The sequence below is a fragment of the Plectropomus leopardus genome, chromosome 11 (genome assembly GCF_008729295.1).
Source record: "Plectropomus leopardus isolate mb chromosome 11, YSFRI_Pleo_2.0, whole genome shotgun sequence".
Classification (NCBI taxonomy): Eukaryota; Metazoa; Chordata; class Actinopteri; order Perciformes; family Serranidae; genus Plectropomus; species Plectropomus leopardus.
Genome location: NC_056473.1, coordinates 4,034,534 through 4,051,774, shown reverse-complemented (window position 1 = coordinate 4,051,774; position 17,241 = coordinate 4,034,534). Strand labels below are relative to the sequence as shown.

At 39.2% G+C, this 17,241-nt stretch overlaps 1 protein-coding gene across 7 annotated transcripts in view; it reads left to right on the top strand.

Annotated features, from left to right (window-relative positions):
• tln2b (talin 2b) overlaps window positions 1-17,241 on the top strand; it is a 138,914-nt gene that overhangs the window by 52,315 nt on the left and 69,358 nt on the right. For all 7 annotated transcript variants that reach the window (XM_042495457.1, XM_042495462.1, XM_042495461.1 and 4 more), the window contains 5 exons: window positions 6,371-6,544; window positions 8,018-8,115; window positions 8,302-8,431; window positions 9,096-9,251; window positions 9,746-9,888. In XM_042495457.1, the coding sequence (XP_042351391.1) occupies window positions 6,409-6,544; window positions 8,018-8,115; window positions 8,302-8,431; window positions 9,096-9,251; window positions 9,746-9,888 (663 nt within the window). In that variant the 5' untranslated portion in view covers window positions 6,371-6,408. The remainder of the gene's footprint in view (window positions 1-6,370; window positions 6,545-8,017; window positions 8,116-8,301; window positions 8,432-9,095; window positions 9,252-9,745; window positions 9,889-17,241) is intronic.

Below are 17,241 nucleotides of genomic sequence, written 5' to 3'. Positions count from 1 at the left end.
GCTGAGGATAATATGGTGCAGTAACTGGCAGTTCAGTATATTTGTGAGGTTATTAAAGACAGTCACCACAGTATTTTCCTGCTGCTTCTCAGGCTATTATGTTTGAGCTTTTGGGTTATTTTCAATTGCAACACAGCTTGTTAAAATTGTTATCCCTTACTATGATTGTGCTTGTTTTAGAGCGGCCATACCAATCTACCTTTTACCCCAGAGTGGCTGTTTGTGTAAGTAAGACGAGGGATGTTTGCATCTGCATCTCTATTTCTGTTTCTTCTCCCAAATGCTGCTGAAGCAGAAAGCATGTACAAAACCTTGTTTACCAAGGAATCATTACTGCTCCTGCCGTGATCTCGGTTTAATGGGCTGACCTTGAAAATCTTATAGCTGTGTGGGGGGATGGTTTAGATTTGGTGCTTTAAGAATAAGGAACTATATGTGTTCTGGATTTATTATTTTCCATTTTAATAATGCAACCTGCTTTTTTAAATGATGCTTTTCCTTGTTCCGTCATTCCAGGTCATTCCTACAGTAATTAATGACTCATTACATCAGAGCACTATGTCAAGCATTTGCACTGTAACCTCCTGGTTATACATCTTTTTTTTTGTTTTGTTTAGAGAACATATCTTGTATTTCTCAAAATATAAAGCAGAAATTGATTAAATAAGCAACAGTACCCTGACATAGCAAACAGATTTCAGTGGGCAGTCATGTGCAGTATGGGTGACATGTACAGTACAGTATTTGAGTGACTGATTGATGATTTTTAGGCCTCCGCGTCGGTGATAGCTGTGGCCAAAGGCATTATATTGTCCATCTGTATGTCCATCTATACCATTCTCATGGACAAAATATCTCAAGAACACCTTGAGGGAAGTTTTTTTTATTTTATTTTTTCAAATTTGACACAAACGCCCACTCTGACTTAACAATGACCTGACTAGATTTTTGGTCAAAAGTCAAGGTCACTGTGACTTCACATCCATCTCATACTCGTAAATGCGAAATCACAAGAATACCTTGAGGGATTAAAATAATTTTTTTATTTTTACTTTTATTTTTTTCATTTGGCTCAAATGTCCACTTAGATGCAACAATGCACTGACTAGGGGTGTCAGGTGGCTCAGTGGATAAAGTATGCGCCCCATATGTGAAGGCAGTTTCCTTGCCACAGTGGCCGTGGGTTTGATTCCAGCTTGCAGCCCTTTGCTGCATGTCATCCATTCTCTCTCCCCCTTTCACGCTAGCAATGTCCTGTCCTATCTAATAAAGGCAAAAAATGCCAAAAAAATCATCTTTAAAACAATGTACTGACTACATTTTTGGTGGTCAAAGGTCATGGTTACTGTGACTTCATGTTCACCTCATTCTTGTGAATGCAAAACCACAAGAATACCTTGAGGAAATTTCTTCATATTTGGCATTAACTTCCACTTTTACTAAACGATGAACTAATAAGATGTTGGTGGTTAAAGGTCATTATGACCTGGTTTCCTTCTCATTTCTGTGAACACAAGAAGACCTCAAGGGAATTTCCTCAAATTTGGCACAAATGTTCACTTGGAATCATCTATGAATTTATTACATTTTGGTAGTCAAAAGTCAAGGCCACTGTAATCTTGTGTCAGTCTAATTTGAACATGATTTCTTAAGACTGCCTGGGGGATTCCTTCAAATTTGGCACAAACGATTACTGGGACTTACTGATGAATTGATTAGAATTTGGTGGTCAAAGATCACTGTGACCTCACAATTTATGACAAATGATAACATTTTATACAAACTGAAATTGAATAACTTGATGAGCTGATGACATTATATATCCAAAAGGTCAAAGGTCAACTTCACTATCATAATGTTCTACAAAAACACTCTTTTTGGCCATTATCCAATGCCTTAACACAGAAACAGATGGGGAGACATTTGGTCGGATACTGAATTGGTGACACTAATCTTGAAACTGTGCTGATTTTTAAGATCTTCAGTGCTGCTTTGTTGAAGACGTGCGTGAAGCATACATGTTTTAGAATATATGACTTCTTTGCAGCAACATTTAAAGCCTTACCAACTGTAAAAACCACATATGAGTCTGGACAGACATGCACTTGTAGCTTGTAGCTTGATTGGTTCGCGGAGACATGCAACCCCGAGACGGTAATTTTAGTTATATTGAAAATGTTCAAAGCCGCTTCACAGAACTTCTGTTCTTCACAGTTGGATATCATGGCCGTGACTCCAAGTAGCCCATGCGTATGTCTTTCATGAGAACAATTGATCCATTCTTTTGTAGTACTCTGCGTGTCATACATCTTTATGTCGAGACAGGCGTTTACTCTGCTATCGATCAAATAAAAACCACAAAATTGAAGCACCCCTGTATGGCATTGAAGGAATTCATTCTCATCCACACCCCGTTATGCTCTCTGGGGTCATTCTGCTTCACGTATGTTGTTCTGTTTGAAGCATTTTGGAGACTGGTCCAAACAAACTGGTCGGGCCTGGACCAACACAGTTTTAACTTTCCTGTCAGGAAACCTCCTTGGCTGTTGTGTGACAGACTGGTGCAGTGATCACAGCAGTTGTTCCTTTCAGGCTCTGCGCCGCTGCTGGTATTACAGTCAATCATTAGAGCTGTATCCTCTCCAGATGGCTCCTGCCTCTCCTGCTCTCTATTGAATTGTCTGTGCTTAGACTCCCCAGCAAGCTGCTCTGGCCATTTTCACGTCTTAATATTTGGAGTAGTGAGAGCTAATTCAAAGCAGGACTCTTTTCTGATAGATCAGCGATTGTCACAGGAGATAGTGTTTTGAAATGATATTTTTAGGTCTACCTGATGGTCTAGAAGGGGTGATAACACAAATAAGATTTAACAGATAGTCACATAAATGAGTTATGTCTCATAATTGTTCTCTCAGACGCCGAGCCATCCATGCTTTCAAGTAATGAGAAGCTGGCTGCACTGGGGTGTTTGCACGAGGATGGTGGTGAAAAATGTGCTCTCACACTACTGTAAGCTCAGGGATTATCATTATCCTCCTGGGTTTCATCATGTGGTTTCTGCAGTGCTTACTCTCTGAAGTGACTGATGCTACTCACAAGAGACACTAAAGTGAGTGTTACTTCAGCAGGAGACCGACAGTAGTCTTAAGCCGTCGTCAGAGCTGTAATGCTGTCCGTTTTGCACAGATGGACCTGTCTGAAAATGTTGCAAAACTTCCACAAAAATACAAACATTTTATTTGCTGTATCTATATTTCTTGGTGTGTGTGTTTGGGCTTGGCATCTGTAAGTCTACATTGCGAGTGCATATGTGCCCATGTGGCCTGTCGTGTTGTCAGTCTGGGGTCTGAAGCTGCTTGTCTAGAAGAAAGTATCTGTGGAGGAGCAGGATGACAAAAACTCTGTGGGGCTTCGCTGCCAGCCGGTATAGAGGAGAGCTCATGCGGCGCCATTACCCCTTCTTCTTTGTGCTTGTCTTTCCCACTTTGTAAGAAGAAAAACTCAGGGAGGGAGAGGGGCTATTAAGGGGAACCCATAGTCATGATAGAGCCACACTCACAGGTGGGCTCATTCACGTCTCCATCATTATAGAAAATTTACCTCTCAGACTGTTCTCTGCTCTGGCTGAAAGGAGCCTGCGGATGAGCTGTGAATCCTGAGCACAAAAATACTCTTTGTTTTCCAAGTGCGGCTGAGATCTGAATCGTGTCAGTGTGAAGATTTGAACTTTTGCCATGGAGAGAAATACTAAAATTCTTTTGGTGTTGAAGCTGAATGTGGAATACAGAAAAGCTGTAATGAGATGTTAATTAATAGATAAGTAGAGGGCCAGAAAAACATCTCTGATTTTTTTAAGCAAAAAATCACAAAAATTTCCCTTCAGTTCCTCACATATGAATATTTGCTGGATTGCATAATGTTCTATGATATCAAAGGTATACTATGAAAGCATTGCCAGTTACTGTTTGTTATCAGTTTCGCCAGTAAAAGTGAAAGCCAACCCCAGATTCACTCTCTTTTTGAAAAGGGTTGCGCAAATAATCCAAATATGAGAGAAATTGAAATATCCAAGCTGCAATTTTTTAATAAAGGTAAATTGTGCCACAGCATACTACAGTAAATACAAATAAAGCATTTAGGCGGTTTATTTAGAGAAAATAAACTCTCCATATTTATATATCTATTCAAAATGTGACTCATATCTCAATTGCAATATTTGTCAAAATAATCACAGGATTTTTTTTGTTTGCATATCATGCGGCATTGTTTGGCTGGCATTTTGCATTTTTGAGTTGTTGGATGATTAGTGATCTTTGTGTTGTGTCTGCATTTGCATGTTTTAAACATTGGTTGGACAGAACAAACAATGGGAATATGTCATAGTTGGCTTTGGAAGAATTACAAGGGGCATTTTTCACCATATTATGACCAAACAATTGACTGATTACTCAGTTAATGTAGAAAATAGTCAGCAGATTAATTGATAATGAAATACTTGTTGGTAGCAACCTTAGCATGTGGAATCCTCTGTTAGGGCTGCATGATGTGAAAAAAATTTTTGTTTTGGTGGATATTGAGATATGAGTCACAATTTTAGTTGGAATGGTAATTTTTTTTCATTTCATTTTCACTGAGAAAAATTATAGATGATGATGATGTGATTTTTGCTTGCATTTGTACCAGACAAACATTTTCCCTTACATGAAGAATATGATTTGAAGGCTAGGGTTCTCTCTGTTACACCACAAGGCTTCATTTATAATGGTATGTTATGGCACATTTTTATCTCTTAACGATCTGGATATTGCACTTGCTCATATTGCAATTTCAATAACATTCAATTTATTATGTGGCCCTAACCTCTGTGCTTGGGAACTTGAATCTAAGCTGATATACTCATCCTCCACCAGAAGAGATGGGTTGGCTTTGGATGTGTCACAGACTCATTTTAGTTCACATAAAAGTAATAACTAGATTTTCAGTCTATAATGTGGTTAAGAATGAGGCAGAAAGCCTTCAGAGTATAGAAGACCCTATTTATCATGTTCATCCCTCTCCCTGTTGAAGCCAAGGTCAAGGAATAGAGAACCACTCTGCAGTATCAGTCCCTCTCCTTTTTTGGTGCATATGAGTCTCAGAATACCTGAACTGATTCATCCTAATTGGAGTATGTGACAAAACACCCACTGATTTGTCTCACAGTGAAATCTGCTTGTGGGGGAAGAGTGCGAGCCAGGAGAAGAGCGAATAATGATGCAGCGGTGGAATGTCATTTTCTGTGTTTTGACTCGGCACCTGTTATTGCTGACGATTAGAGAGATTTGCACTTATTTCCCGTTTTGCTGCTGAAAGGTTACGTTGCTCGCCTCGGTTCAAATAATTCTACACACACAGCAATCAGACAGAAGCTCCCAATGCACTTAACCCTTTATTATCAGCAGAACAGCGGGGAGGAATGAGGAGCCGCTGAGGCAGGGGTACAGCATAACACATTTAATTTTACAAGTAAAAATATGTCCCTGAGGAGATGATGTGACGATTTGTTCTGTGCTTTGTAGTATTCTGCATCTGAGACTCGGTCTTCACACATTTCAAGCAGGGTTGTTTCATGAGCGGTCATTTTAACCCTTAGGGCCCACTTTAATATTACATACATTTGTATCACTCTGCGCGCAAAATGCGCTTTTCAGAATCAAGTTTAAGAAATTATTATACATAATTTTATTTTCTACTTTAATTTTGTTATTTTTTTTAACCAACATCAGCCCTAATCATAAATATCGAAGATTTTTATTTAAATTTTCAGAATTGTAACCCTTTAAGTGCCATGTTTTTGTCATGATGCCACTATGTTTTTAGATGGAAAAAAAACAACACAAAAATGAATTATTTTCAGTATATTACATAAAACGTAGATTTTTTTTTAATTTATTAATTTTTCTATCTTTTTATGATGACAGCCTGGGATCGGGTGGAAAATAGAAATGGCAAATTCCAAAAAAAGCCCAGAATGACACCCAGAAATAGTACAATGCATTTTTTTAATGCTTTGATGGCTGTGGGATCAAAAATTGCAGTTTGAATGGGTTTCAATGGTGCATTTTATACACTTATTAGTATGAATTTAACAGTGTTGTTTCCACATTGTATTTCAGACTTATTGTGGAAATTCCAATACTATACAAAACTACACAATCTTGCCAAAATCTATGCAATATGCATGAACACAGCCAAAATGATCAAAACATGAAAAATATAATTGCTTGCTGGTACCAGCCATAACACAGACCGTCTGTTTGGAATAATAGCCAGTGATACGATTTCACACACACCCACCCTTACGTTATGTCTCTACCTATGTGTTTTCCAGGTGTGTAGGTCGGTGAGGCCATTATACTACCCACGAAGATGGTGGCTTTGTCACTAAAGATCTGTGTGCGCCAGTGCAACGTGGTGAAGACGATGCAGTTTGAACCATCCACTCCTGTGTACGACGCCTGCAGGATCATCAGAGAGAGAGTCCCTGAGGCCCAGACAGGACAAGGTTGGTGATTGACTCTGACAGTATTTACATATTTCAAAATCCATAGTCATTAAGGGTGTAAATCACTGGTTTCATTGCGATACAATATTATATTGATACTTTGGCCAACAAAACAATATTTACTGATATCACAAAGTCTGCCACGTTACGATTTCAATTAGAATCGATTTAGGGGCTGTGATTGATATGAGCCGATATTATGTACTAATTTAACACAACCGGTTACAGAAGAAGTTACCACCCCCTTTTTACTTTTGGCCAGAAAAGATTTTTTAAAAAAAAATGTCTTAAAAACTGGAAATTAAGATAACTGGTTCATTCTATGTGAAAGCACTTTCTGGAAAAATATTATTCATTTTAACTCTGACCAGGACCTTTTTCCTAAAACTTAAGGACTATCTGACTTGAAGACAAACTTCTCCCAACATCCTCAAAACCAGGATTAACGAGATCTTTTAACAAAAGTATAAAATTCGGCTCAATAATAACTGTCAAGTATCACAGACTTTTGTAAGTCATGTTTTCCCAACACATACAACATGCTAGTGTTATTAGCATAAGCCTATAGCATTTTAAATTGCATAAATTAGCTTAGAGAGTAGGGTACTTTATTATTGATTTTGAAACAGAGCAGCTAATGTTGCTGTCACAAGAAGTTAGCAGAGTGAAGTGCTCAGCAGGGACGTCATGTTTCCTTAGTACAGCTTCTGTTAACATACCACATGTGCGATGTCTGTTGACACGCAGTTTTACTGAAAACAAAATATTTCCACACTGATGATTTTGACCAGAATAAATAGCATCATCCTCAATGTCTTTCTCTTGGCTGCTTGCCATCATCTGCCTGCAGCTGTGTTACGGTGACACAGAATTTCAAAATAAAGGCACATCTTAAAGAGTATGTGTGTATGATATGGATTAGGGGTTTACCGATACTGGTTTTTCAGGATCAATACAGATTATTAGTAGTTAATGAGAGCAATAACCGATCTTTGGAACCAATATGCATTTACAATAAAAAAGAAAATCTTTCTGTCAATATTTAGAATTTGGAATATAACAAACTCCAATACAAAACTTTGTTTAAATGCCTTCAGCAAATATTTAACCAAAACTAAAATGTTCAACATACTATACAGCAAGTTCCCAGCAACTTTTTTTATAAAGTCAAGTAAAAGAGTCCAATGCTGACACTTTCTTTGCGTGTGTTGCTGACTGCCTTCCCCGCTGTTGGATGAGTGTAATACGCACACTTTTTGATTAATTTTATTGCTGATCATTAAAATAGAATGCCAATACAGATAATCAGCCTTGATAATTGGCCAGGACGATAATATGTTGACCCCTAATATGGATCAATGTTTACACTTTGCATTGATTATATGGGATTGTTACTCATTTAATCAATATATCGATGAAGATCGATGGATCGTTACACGTTCACACGCTGTGTTTTCACTTTGTGTTTCTCAGCGTCAGATTATGGCCTCTTCCTGTCTGACGATGATCCCAGGAAAGGAATCTGGCTCGAGTCAGGAAGAACCCTGGATTACTACATGCTGCGAAACGGAGTAAGATTAAGTCATGTAGTTTGGGGTGGGTAACTGTCAGCGTCACTTATCGTCTCCTGTAGAGATTTACATTTTGTAGCGGGACCTGAGATATTTCTGCGTCCCTGCTCGCTGGGAGCAACTGCAGTTTAGAGCAGATCTGTGGTTGTTGTGGATGTCACTGTGCTTCCTCTCCTGCTTTCCCAGGATGTTTTGGAGTATAAGAAGAAACAAAGGCCGCAGAGGATCAAAATGCTAGACGGCGCTGTTAAAACCATCATGGTGGACGACTCAAAAACGGTCGGGGAGCTGCTTGTCACCATATGCAGCAGAATAGGTAAGTGATAGTCTGCTGGAGAATTGCTAATAGGAATCTTGTGAAGCCATCGTCCAAGGCTTGAATTATTCATCTATCTCTTTTATTTTTAGTCCACTTGACTTCATACTGAGTAGCATTATGTTACCCTGTCATTACATGCTATTGAGTTCATATTTAAAGCATTTGTTAAGTACTCCGGAGCATTCATGTATGCTTGCTAAACTCCTAATCACTTTTTGTTTGGAGCGCGATGGGCATGATTTATCAAGCTCTAACCAGCTTGTTTCTAATAAATGCTGAAGTGTTCTTCCGAAGGCCCAGACCGCGCCATCCTCGCCTGTCACAGAGGTGTTCCCTCAGCTGTATATTTCAATTATAATGGGCTGCCATCAAGCTCAATTGGGTGAGGAGGAGAGGGATGTGTGTCTGGCAGATAGCCTTATTGGAAAATGTTTGTTTAGAGTCGGTCTTTCTGCTTGGCTTCTTTTCCTCCTCGGCTTCCATTTTAGTTTGTTGGCTCCGTACCAGCTTCCCCTCACTTGTGTCTCAAAGCCCGGAATAAGAGATAAAAAAGAGGGGAGAATTGCAGGGGCACTCTCTCTATCCAGTGCTGGTTATCGCGCCTGGGTTTGAAGCATCTCCTCCTCTGAGAATCCCCCTGGCTAACTTGCACCCTTTTCAGGAATCACCAACTACGAGGAGTACTCCCTCATTCAAGAGCCGACGGAGGATAAGAAAGAGGACGGAATGGGGACGCTGAAGAAAGACAGAACGCTGCTGCTGCGAGATGAGAGGAAGATGGAAAAGCTCAAAGCCAAACTCCACACGGATGATGAGTGTAAGTGCAAGCTTGTGTAAAAAAGCTTCCAGAAATGTCGCTGATATCGTGATGGCTTTTCTTTTAACTTATTTTCGCATTAATGAATCTGACTCAACATCATCATGTGGACATGTGCTTTTATCACTCAAGTTTAATTTATTGCATGGACATATCAAAGTTTAATGCAATTACAACTGTTATCTTTTGCCCAGAGGACACCAATTAAAATTTGAAACATGCGTATATATAAATCAGCCTCCAACTTTGGCTGAGAACTAGCTTTCGTCTCAGCAGCAAATGATGCAAATGACACTGTTCATGCTCCGCCAAGGTTTCCGCTTCTCCCGTGATTAATCCGGTTGATTGTCTGTCTAAGCTGATCTGTCTCACGTTTTCCAACTGCCTGGTTAATTTCACAATTAGTATCCTCCTCTAGTAACATCTCTGTAAAGTGAGTGTCTTTTTATTTCAGCACATGGATGTGTAACAGAGTGTGTGTACTGATTTGGCAGTGAACTGGCTGGACCACAGCAGGACGTTCAGAGAGCAGGGAGTGGAGGAAAGTGGGACTCTGCTGCTCAGGCGCAAGTTCTTCTATTCAGACCAGAATGTGGACTCAAGGGACCCTGTGCAGCTGAACCTGCTCTATGTTCAGGTAAAACAATTACACACACCTTTATGCTGGTGTTGCAGAAAAAAAGCACTTTTTTTTTGCTGTTACAGCCCAAATTGAAAAATAAGGTGCATGCAGGCGGGCCCATGATTTACTCTCTAGAGGTCAATGATTTTCAGAGGAGACGAGACAGTGTAATTAGGTTCAACAACTATGTTGTAACTCGCATCTAACATTTAGCCAGGTCTGGACAGACAGATGTGGGAAGCTCAGATGTGGTCCAGACAGGTTTGACCTGTTTGTGAGCTGTGTCACAACCGTATGAATCCTTGAGGGCGAGGCTTTATTTCCTGATAGGTGCAGCAGAACAAGCTGCAAACACAACATTAGTCTGCTTCCCATCCAAATGCAATTTTTAACTGAATTTTCAGAAAATTAAGCAAAAGAAAATTATCCATTCTTCCATCCGCTGCTGGTATATGAATATTGGGAGTTGGTTCATGGAAATAAGCAGTAGTGGCGCTAATTATCCAATCAGGTGCTATTATATCACTACAGAAGAAGAGAGCCCAAAGATATGACATAATGAAAAAAAAACACCTGTCAAACCTCAAACAAAGGAAAACAATGGATGTATAGAAACATGGGGCACAGTGGACAATGGTAACAGAGAGTTTTGAACAACTAAAAACACAGCTCTGTGCTCTTGGAAGAGTTCTGGGAGCAGCGCTGTGTTTATACATAAGTATGTTGAAAGCCATGCAGAGATGATGAAGAGAGCTTGCAGTGGCCTATGCAGTGACAGCACGTCATGACTGCACATCATGATTTATTAGCTGAATCTGTTCCATTGCATTTAGTCACATTAATTCTTTATTGATACACTGTATTTTCAGCCTCACACAAGTGTAAAAAGTTTTTGCAATATTTCAAGATTTTTAAACATTTTTTGGCTTTCCCACTTAGGTTTTAATATGTTAATAATATGGGATCAATCAGTGGATTTGTCACTAAAAGCAACCCCTTTTGTATCACTAGGCAGGTTTCCATTAACCCTCAAATTGCGCAAATTGAAATTGCAAATATAAAATATGTCTAATAGAAACACATCAATTTCAAAAAACTCCCATTTATCACAAAAAAAGTTTTCATGCTCACATGAGGTGGTATTTCAGAAGATTTAAAAAAGCCATAATTTCGCAACACTGCAATGGAAACATTTTTTTCACTTTTATGGGTCACATGATGTCTCAGCCACCATCCTGTACTCTGCACAGGTAGCCAGTTTATAAATAGCTATGGCTATGCGCTTGTGGGTATGAACTGCCTCCCTTGGGCATGATGCAGCAGGAGCTGCAAGAGCTGTTATTGCATCACATAACTTCTCAAAAGTTAAGTGGATCATCCGGAAATTTTGAATCCAAAATTCCTCTGTGAAATCGTGGACTATCACCTCCCAGAAATCCCTCATACGTGGCCACTCCCACGTATGCCTTTCCATTATCACTCACATAATGACGACTAGTGCTGTGGCTGCGATAGAAGTAAACCTGCTAATGTTTTGAACATCTATTGCTATGCTTCTTGGAATGTTAAAGTTAAAGTTAGCTAAAGCTAAAGTTTTATGCAAATCTGTAATGGAAGCCTGCCTACTGATGGCCATTTTATCCATTTACTTCTCAATGCATACGTACATACATACATACAGACAGACAGACAGAAAGATCAATTATAGATAATTTTGTCCTGACGGAAGAACCTGTGTTCCACAGGAGGTGCATACTACACAAACAACAATACACAAGCAAAAACAACAACACCAAAAAAAACGTGGATTGGCATTTGACATTACAGATTGAATTTCAAATCAGAAAGAGGGTTACTTATTTAGAGCTCGTATGGCTGTGGCAACAAAACTCTTGCTTTGAACAGGCCCCTTTGCACATGGGTAGTCTACACCTGCATCCAGAAGGAATGGGTAAATAGTTTTGGTGGAGTGGATGATCTGGGTCGTGAGTGATTGTGAGTATGTGTAAGACATATGCAGTTATGAACACCACTGTTTCTTATATTGCCCATTGTTTGGCTCTAACCCTGAGTTGGCAAGATGTCTCTATTTTGATATGTCAGAGAATGATGTGAGGATGGACACAGCAGGATAAGCTTTGCAGCCCCATCGTACCATTCTTTGTGTTTTGGCATGCTCAGACAGATTCACCTTGAGAGAAAACATTGAATAGACTGCATTGGTTGACTATATCTCTTTCTACACTTGATTGAATGAATGCCGACTCAATGGGATGGCATTGATTTTTGCTGCTGATTTTAACCTCGTAAAACATTGCTACAGTTTTGCAAATATTCAAGTGTTCAGGTTTTTTTTTTCTTTGCAGTGTGAAAATAAGCTATTCAGTTGCTGAAATGCGTTTCATTATATCACCTGAAAATACAGTTTTCCTTTAAGTAGCTTTAAGGCTGGATAATCATCTTAATCCACAGTATATTGTATGAGCTTATGCTGTCTCTCCAGCTCACAATGTTTAGTGTGAAATATTCCAACCGCTGTTCCTTATGGCTCCATCATCCTTTGAAATGGAAATATTTTGAATGTCTTTTCCTCAAAATTCAGCCCAACATATGTGTTTTTTTGGACACTTTAGGATCCCCACAGCAACCTTAAAGGCTCTGTAGGTTTTAACTGACTGCACAGCACAAGTTTGTGCTGACTGACCAGCTGGTGATTGAATGGGGTTGAAGAGGTTATATCTATAAGACAGTAATTGTTTATGAGGTTTAGGAGCTGTCAGAGGTAGAGACTCATGTCTAAACACTTCCTGTTGTTTGCGGATTTGTCCAACATCTTGCACATATCTGGTAGGAGACAGATAGTGTGGCTTTATGGAGTAACATCTAAATGAGATGGTGCGTGTTTATTTAACGAGTTTGTTTCTCTCTGTAGGCAGGTTTCTATTACAGATTTGCGCAAAACTGAAGCGACATTTTCCAAATGTTGAAAAACACAATTGCGAGATGACTGCATTTCCACTGAGTGATGTTATGCGACTTCTCTCGCGTTGTTATGCACTTCTCCTCTCAAGATAACATTCCAAGAAGCATGGTGATGGATGTTCAAAACATTAGTAGGTTTATTTCTATTGCAGTCACCGTATTAGCTGTCATTATTTCTTCAGGCGACATAAGCCTGTTATGCAAAGATGGGAAGGCAAGTCCCTTATACGTTGGAGCAGGTTAGGTTTTCCACTTGGATTGCAATATTTGCCACAACTTCTGGAAGCCCCTCTCCCTCAATGTCTGCTTGGAGGTCTTGATAAATACTGGCATTTTGTTGCTGCTTCAAATCTAATTTCAACGTAATTTCTTTGTCTCATATAAGACTTAAGAAGATCTCGGTCTCTTCCTCCGTCCACACACATCATGTTTTTTAGGATGTCATGTGACCCTTTGTTGTACATCATCTGACCTATGAAACCGAAAAAAAATGCTTCCATCACAGAGTTGCAAAATATGGCTTTTTTGAAACATCACCTCATGTGAGCGTAATGAGCGTAAAAAAATAAATGGGAGTTTTTTCCCGCCTTGTAAGTGTGTGTGTGTGTGTGTGTTGTGTTTTGTAAACCAAGGGGGCCCTGCTGGCACTAGGGGGTTCCCTGAGGGAGCTCAGCTGGGTCCGGTATCACACTAGTCAGGGTTTACTCACTGCACACATCACTGCAAACACATTAACCCTTTTGGAAACAGCAGGGACTACCCAAACACACACACACACACACACACACACACACACACACACACAGATGTATCTTGAGAGATAGCGGGAGAGTATGGGAGAGAGTTGTATACACTCATAGAAACATATTTTTTAAAAGAAATACGCTGACAATAAAATTGTTGCTCAGTCTCCCACATAAAATCTCTGCACAAACAGCCCTCCGTCAGAGATATATATACAGAACCATGTGTGAAATGTGTGTAGTGGTTTGAATATGACTCTTTTCATCTTTCATCTTTCCTGAATATGTTCATAAAAGACATCCAGCCACCCACCCTCACTGCTTGCTCTCCTCCCTTCTATCTGTCTGTTCCTGTTTTTGCCTCTATTTTTCTTACCCTCCGTTTCCTTCCCTTCCAGTTCATCTGTCTCCACTCCCTCTCCATCTCCCACACACTCTGACATAATCGCACACATCCCCACCCTGTTACCCTGGCACACATTACAGCGCAGCTCATATCATGCTCTCCTCTCAACACAGACTCATATTTCCTTTCACAATAACAACCCCGCCCCTTGCCCCCGCCTCCTTTTTGCCTCTCCGTCGCCCTTCCGTATTTAGCTCTCCCTCCCGCTCTCTCTCTGACACACACTGGGATTGTTACACAGGCAGATCACAGAGACTCTTTACATGGAAGTGGCTCTAATTTGTCACTGAGTTAAAAAGGCCAAACAGAGCCAGAAGAGGGGATCTTCAGCAGAGTGGAACAAAACCTGGCCTTCTCTTCCACTTCTTCTTTTTTTTATTTTCATTTTAATTTTACACAGCATTTTACTCCCTCCTTTTTCCTCTTTAACATCATTCACGAGTCCAGTAGTTCTCAGAAACTCGGCGCTATTGAGTAATTGAATTCAGATCGTGCAGATGATGACATTATTGCTGGCATTTCTTTGACAAAGCATCCCTGCGAATCAGATCAAATGTTTATTAATGATTTGAAGCCTCCATGGTTCCACACCCACACACATACACACACACACACACACACACACACACACACACACACAGACGCACACACATATACAGTATAATGGAAGCTTTGCCAGTAACACACTAATCTCCTTTACTACTGGGCCACTCCCTTTCTGTCATGTATTTGTGTTAAGTCCAGGATAAACCTCCACAGCAATAGCATCACCCTGTGTGTCCTGCTCTGTATTGCTTTCACTTTTTTGCTTGCTTTAGCTGATTCTGAAAGTGTAGTGTTTGTGCCATGAGACAGCATCATCCAAGGCGCAGACAGATGAATAATTTGTCTTCTAAATGATTTTAATTAATTGAGACTAAAGAATGTAACATAATTTCATCTGGTTTTCTCCATCAACAGGCCTCTAAGAGCTCATGAGAGCATTTTAAATGTACGTTGTGTCGGACTTATGGGGATATATTTACATTCATGGAATATAATGAATAGTTGTGGGTTTCGTTATCCTACAATGAGTTGTTTATATCTACATAGGAAGCAATTCCTCATCCACGGAGATCACCATGTTGCACTGCCATGTTAGTACAGTAGCCCAGAACAGACAAATCAAACACTGGCTCTGCACAGGAGCACTCACATTTTTGCATTCTAATCAGGGTTCCCGCAGATCCTTAAAAAGTCTTATAAGGCATTAAATTAATTAATCTAAAAATAAGGCCTTGATTGGTATTAAAATGTCTTAAATTGATCTGTCAAAAATCTTAAAAATGCCAAAAACAAAAGAAAAAGATTTTATTGTTGTTGTTTTTTCTAATGTTGCGGTGTAAAATCTGGTAATAATTTGGAATAATTAACTTTTAAATAATTACTGGAATGCCTCTCATTTTACTATTACCCAGATACACAGAAACATGTACCACATCCAGTCAAATAACAAATTAATTTATCTTTTTTCAAGGCAGCCGAAATGCATACTTTTATAATAATATAGGTTTTCAATGTGTTCCACCTTAGAAGGTTTTAATTTTTCCGGCATTTTAAGTAGCTCATCCAAATTTTTAAATTGACTAAAAAAGTTGTGTTTACGTACTATAAAAATGTTGAAAAAATTGTTCTTAACCCTAAGTAATTGATGTGGGTTCATGTTATGTTTTTTTTTCTAAAATGTTCTTTATTGTAAAATTGGTCTTAAATTTGATTTCGAGTGGCATTAAAAAGTCTTAAATATAACTTGTCTTATGTTGTAGGAACGCTGTTTAATTTTTTGACGTCGGCCACAATAGTTAGTATCCCCTCAGTGACAAGCAGCAAAACATGAAACTTATCATGAAAGTTATTCTGTTTTTTCCGGTTTAAATCAACGGGTCTGTTTGTTTTTGAGATTAAGAGACCTCTGCGGAAAAATTCGACTCCTGGTAAAAACCTCCTGAACATTTGGATCTTCAATTATTAGAGATAAAAAGTGAGCACACTTAAGCAGGTGTTTTGGCTAGCTAACTTTGGAGAAAAACTGAGTTGTAATGTGAAGCTGCTTTGTTAATGTTTTTACGGTTTTAGTCACATTTGGAGAGGAAGAGACCTGTGTGAATAACTCGGCTCCAAGTCAAAATTTCTTTAATGATTACAGGCTGAATCCTAACTGGAAAAAAGTTTCAGCTGATAGCAATCCTTCATCCTCACCACTAGATTCTACTAAAGCCCCCTAAATCTTACAAACTTCCTTTGAGTACTTTTTTTCTTTATTTTTGCTTTATTGGATATGAACAATACAGAGAAATAGAAGAGTCAAAGGTTGAATCTGAACCAAGGTCAGTTCAGGTACTCAGCTATAGAAAACTGAGCCACCATGATGTCCACGGTTCATCTTTTCATTTAGGATTTGTCTTTCAAATAAAACCTTATTGTTTAGATCATGAGGCTGCCAAATATTCCTTTCCTTGCTGATTTATTGGCAACTATAAAGGTGGAGCACTGTGTGCATTTAGTCGCTTTAGCGTATCCCTATGTCAGCATTTATTTTTAAGGCTGCATTATACTGTGTGTGCTCTGCTGGGCCATGGTGGACTGGTTGACCTCAGTGTTGTAGCCTCAGGCTGTATGTGTCACAGCTTCTGATGTCTTGTGCTTCACTTCCCCTCATGCAGCTCTATTCAAATGTTCTAGAACCAGCGCCTGTATCACTCACCATATCCGCCCTGATAAAAATTCAGGGTCTGTCCTCACTTGACTCAACAGTCATAATAGCATAATCTGATAACTTGTTTTGTCCAAATAGATACCCTTCAGTTGGTTGCTTGATCTGATGTTTGCTTATTGATTAAAAATGAAAATATTGAAGATAGATAGATTTGTGTCTATACGTGTGTGTTTATGTATATATATGTATATTTATATGTATTGTATATACACAGACACACATACAAATCTTTTTTCAACCCAAGGCTGAAAAATGAAGCAATGGGGAGGATAATCTACTGGGTTCTTAAACTGTGGCTGTTACGGCATTCTTTTCCGCGACAAACCCGATACATGACTGGAGGCGTGTGTTCAGTGGCTTTTTCTCTACCAGCACTTTGTGCAGGTTGTGAAATAAAGAGAAGAAAAAAATATCATCCTATTTTTTGTGTCTAGGACTTTTTCTTTTTGTGGTGGTATCAAAAGAGGCATGTAGTATCGTTT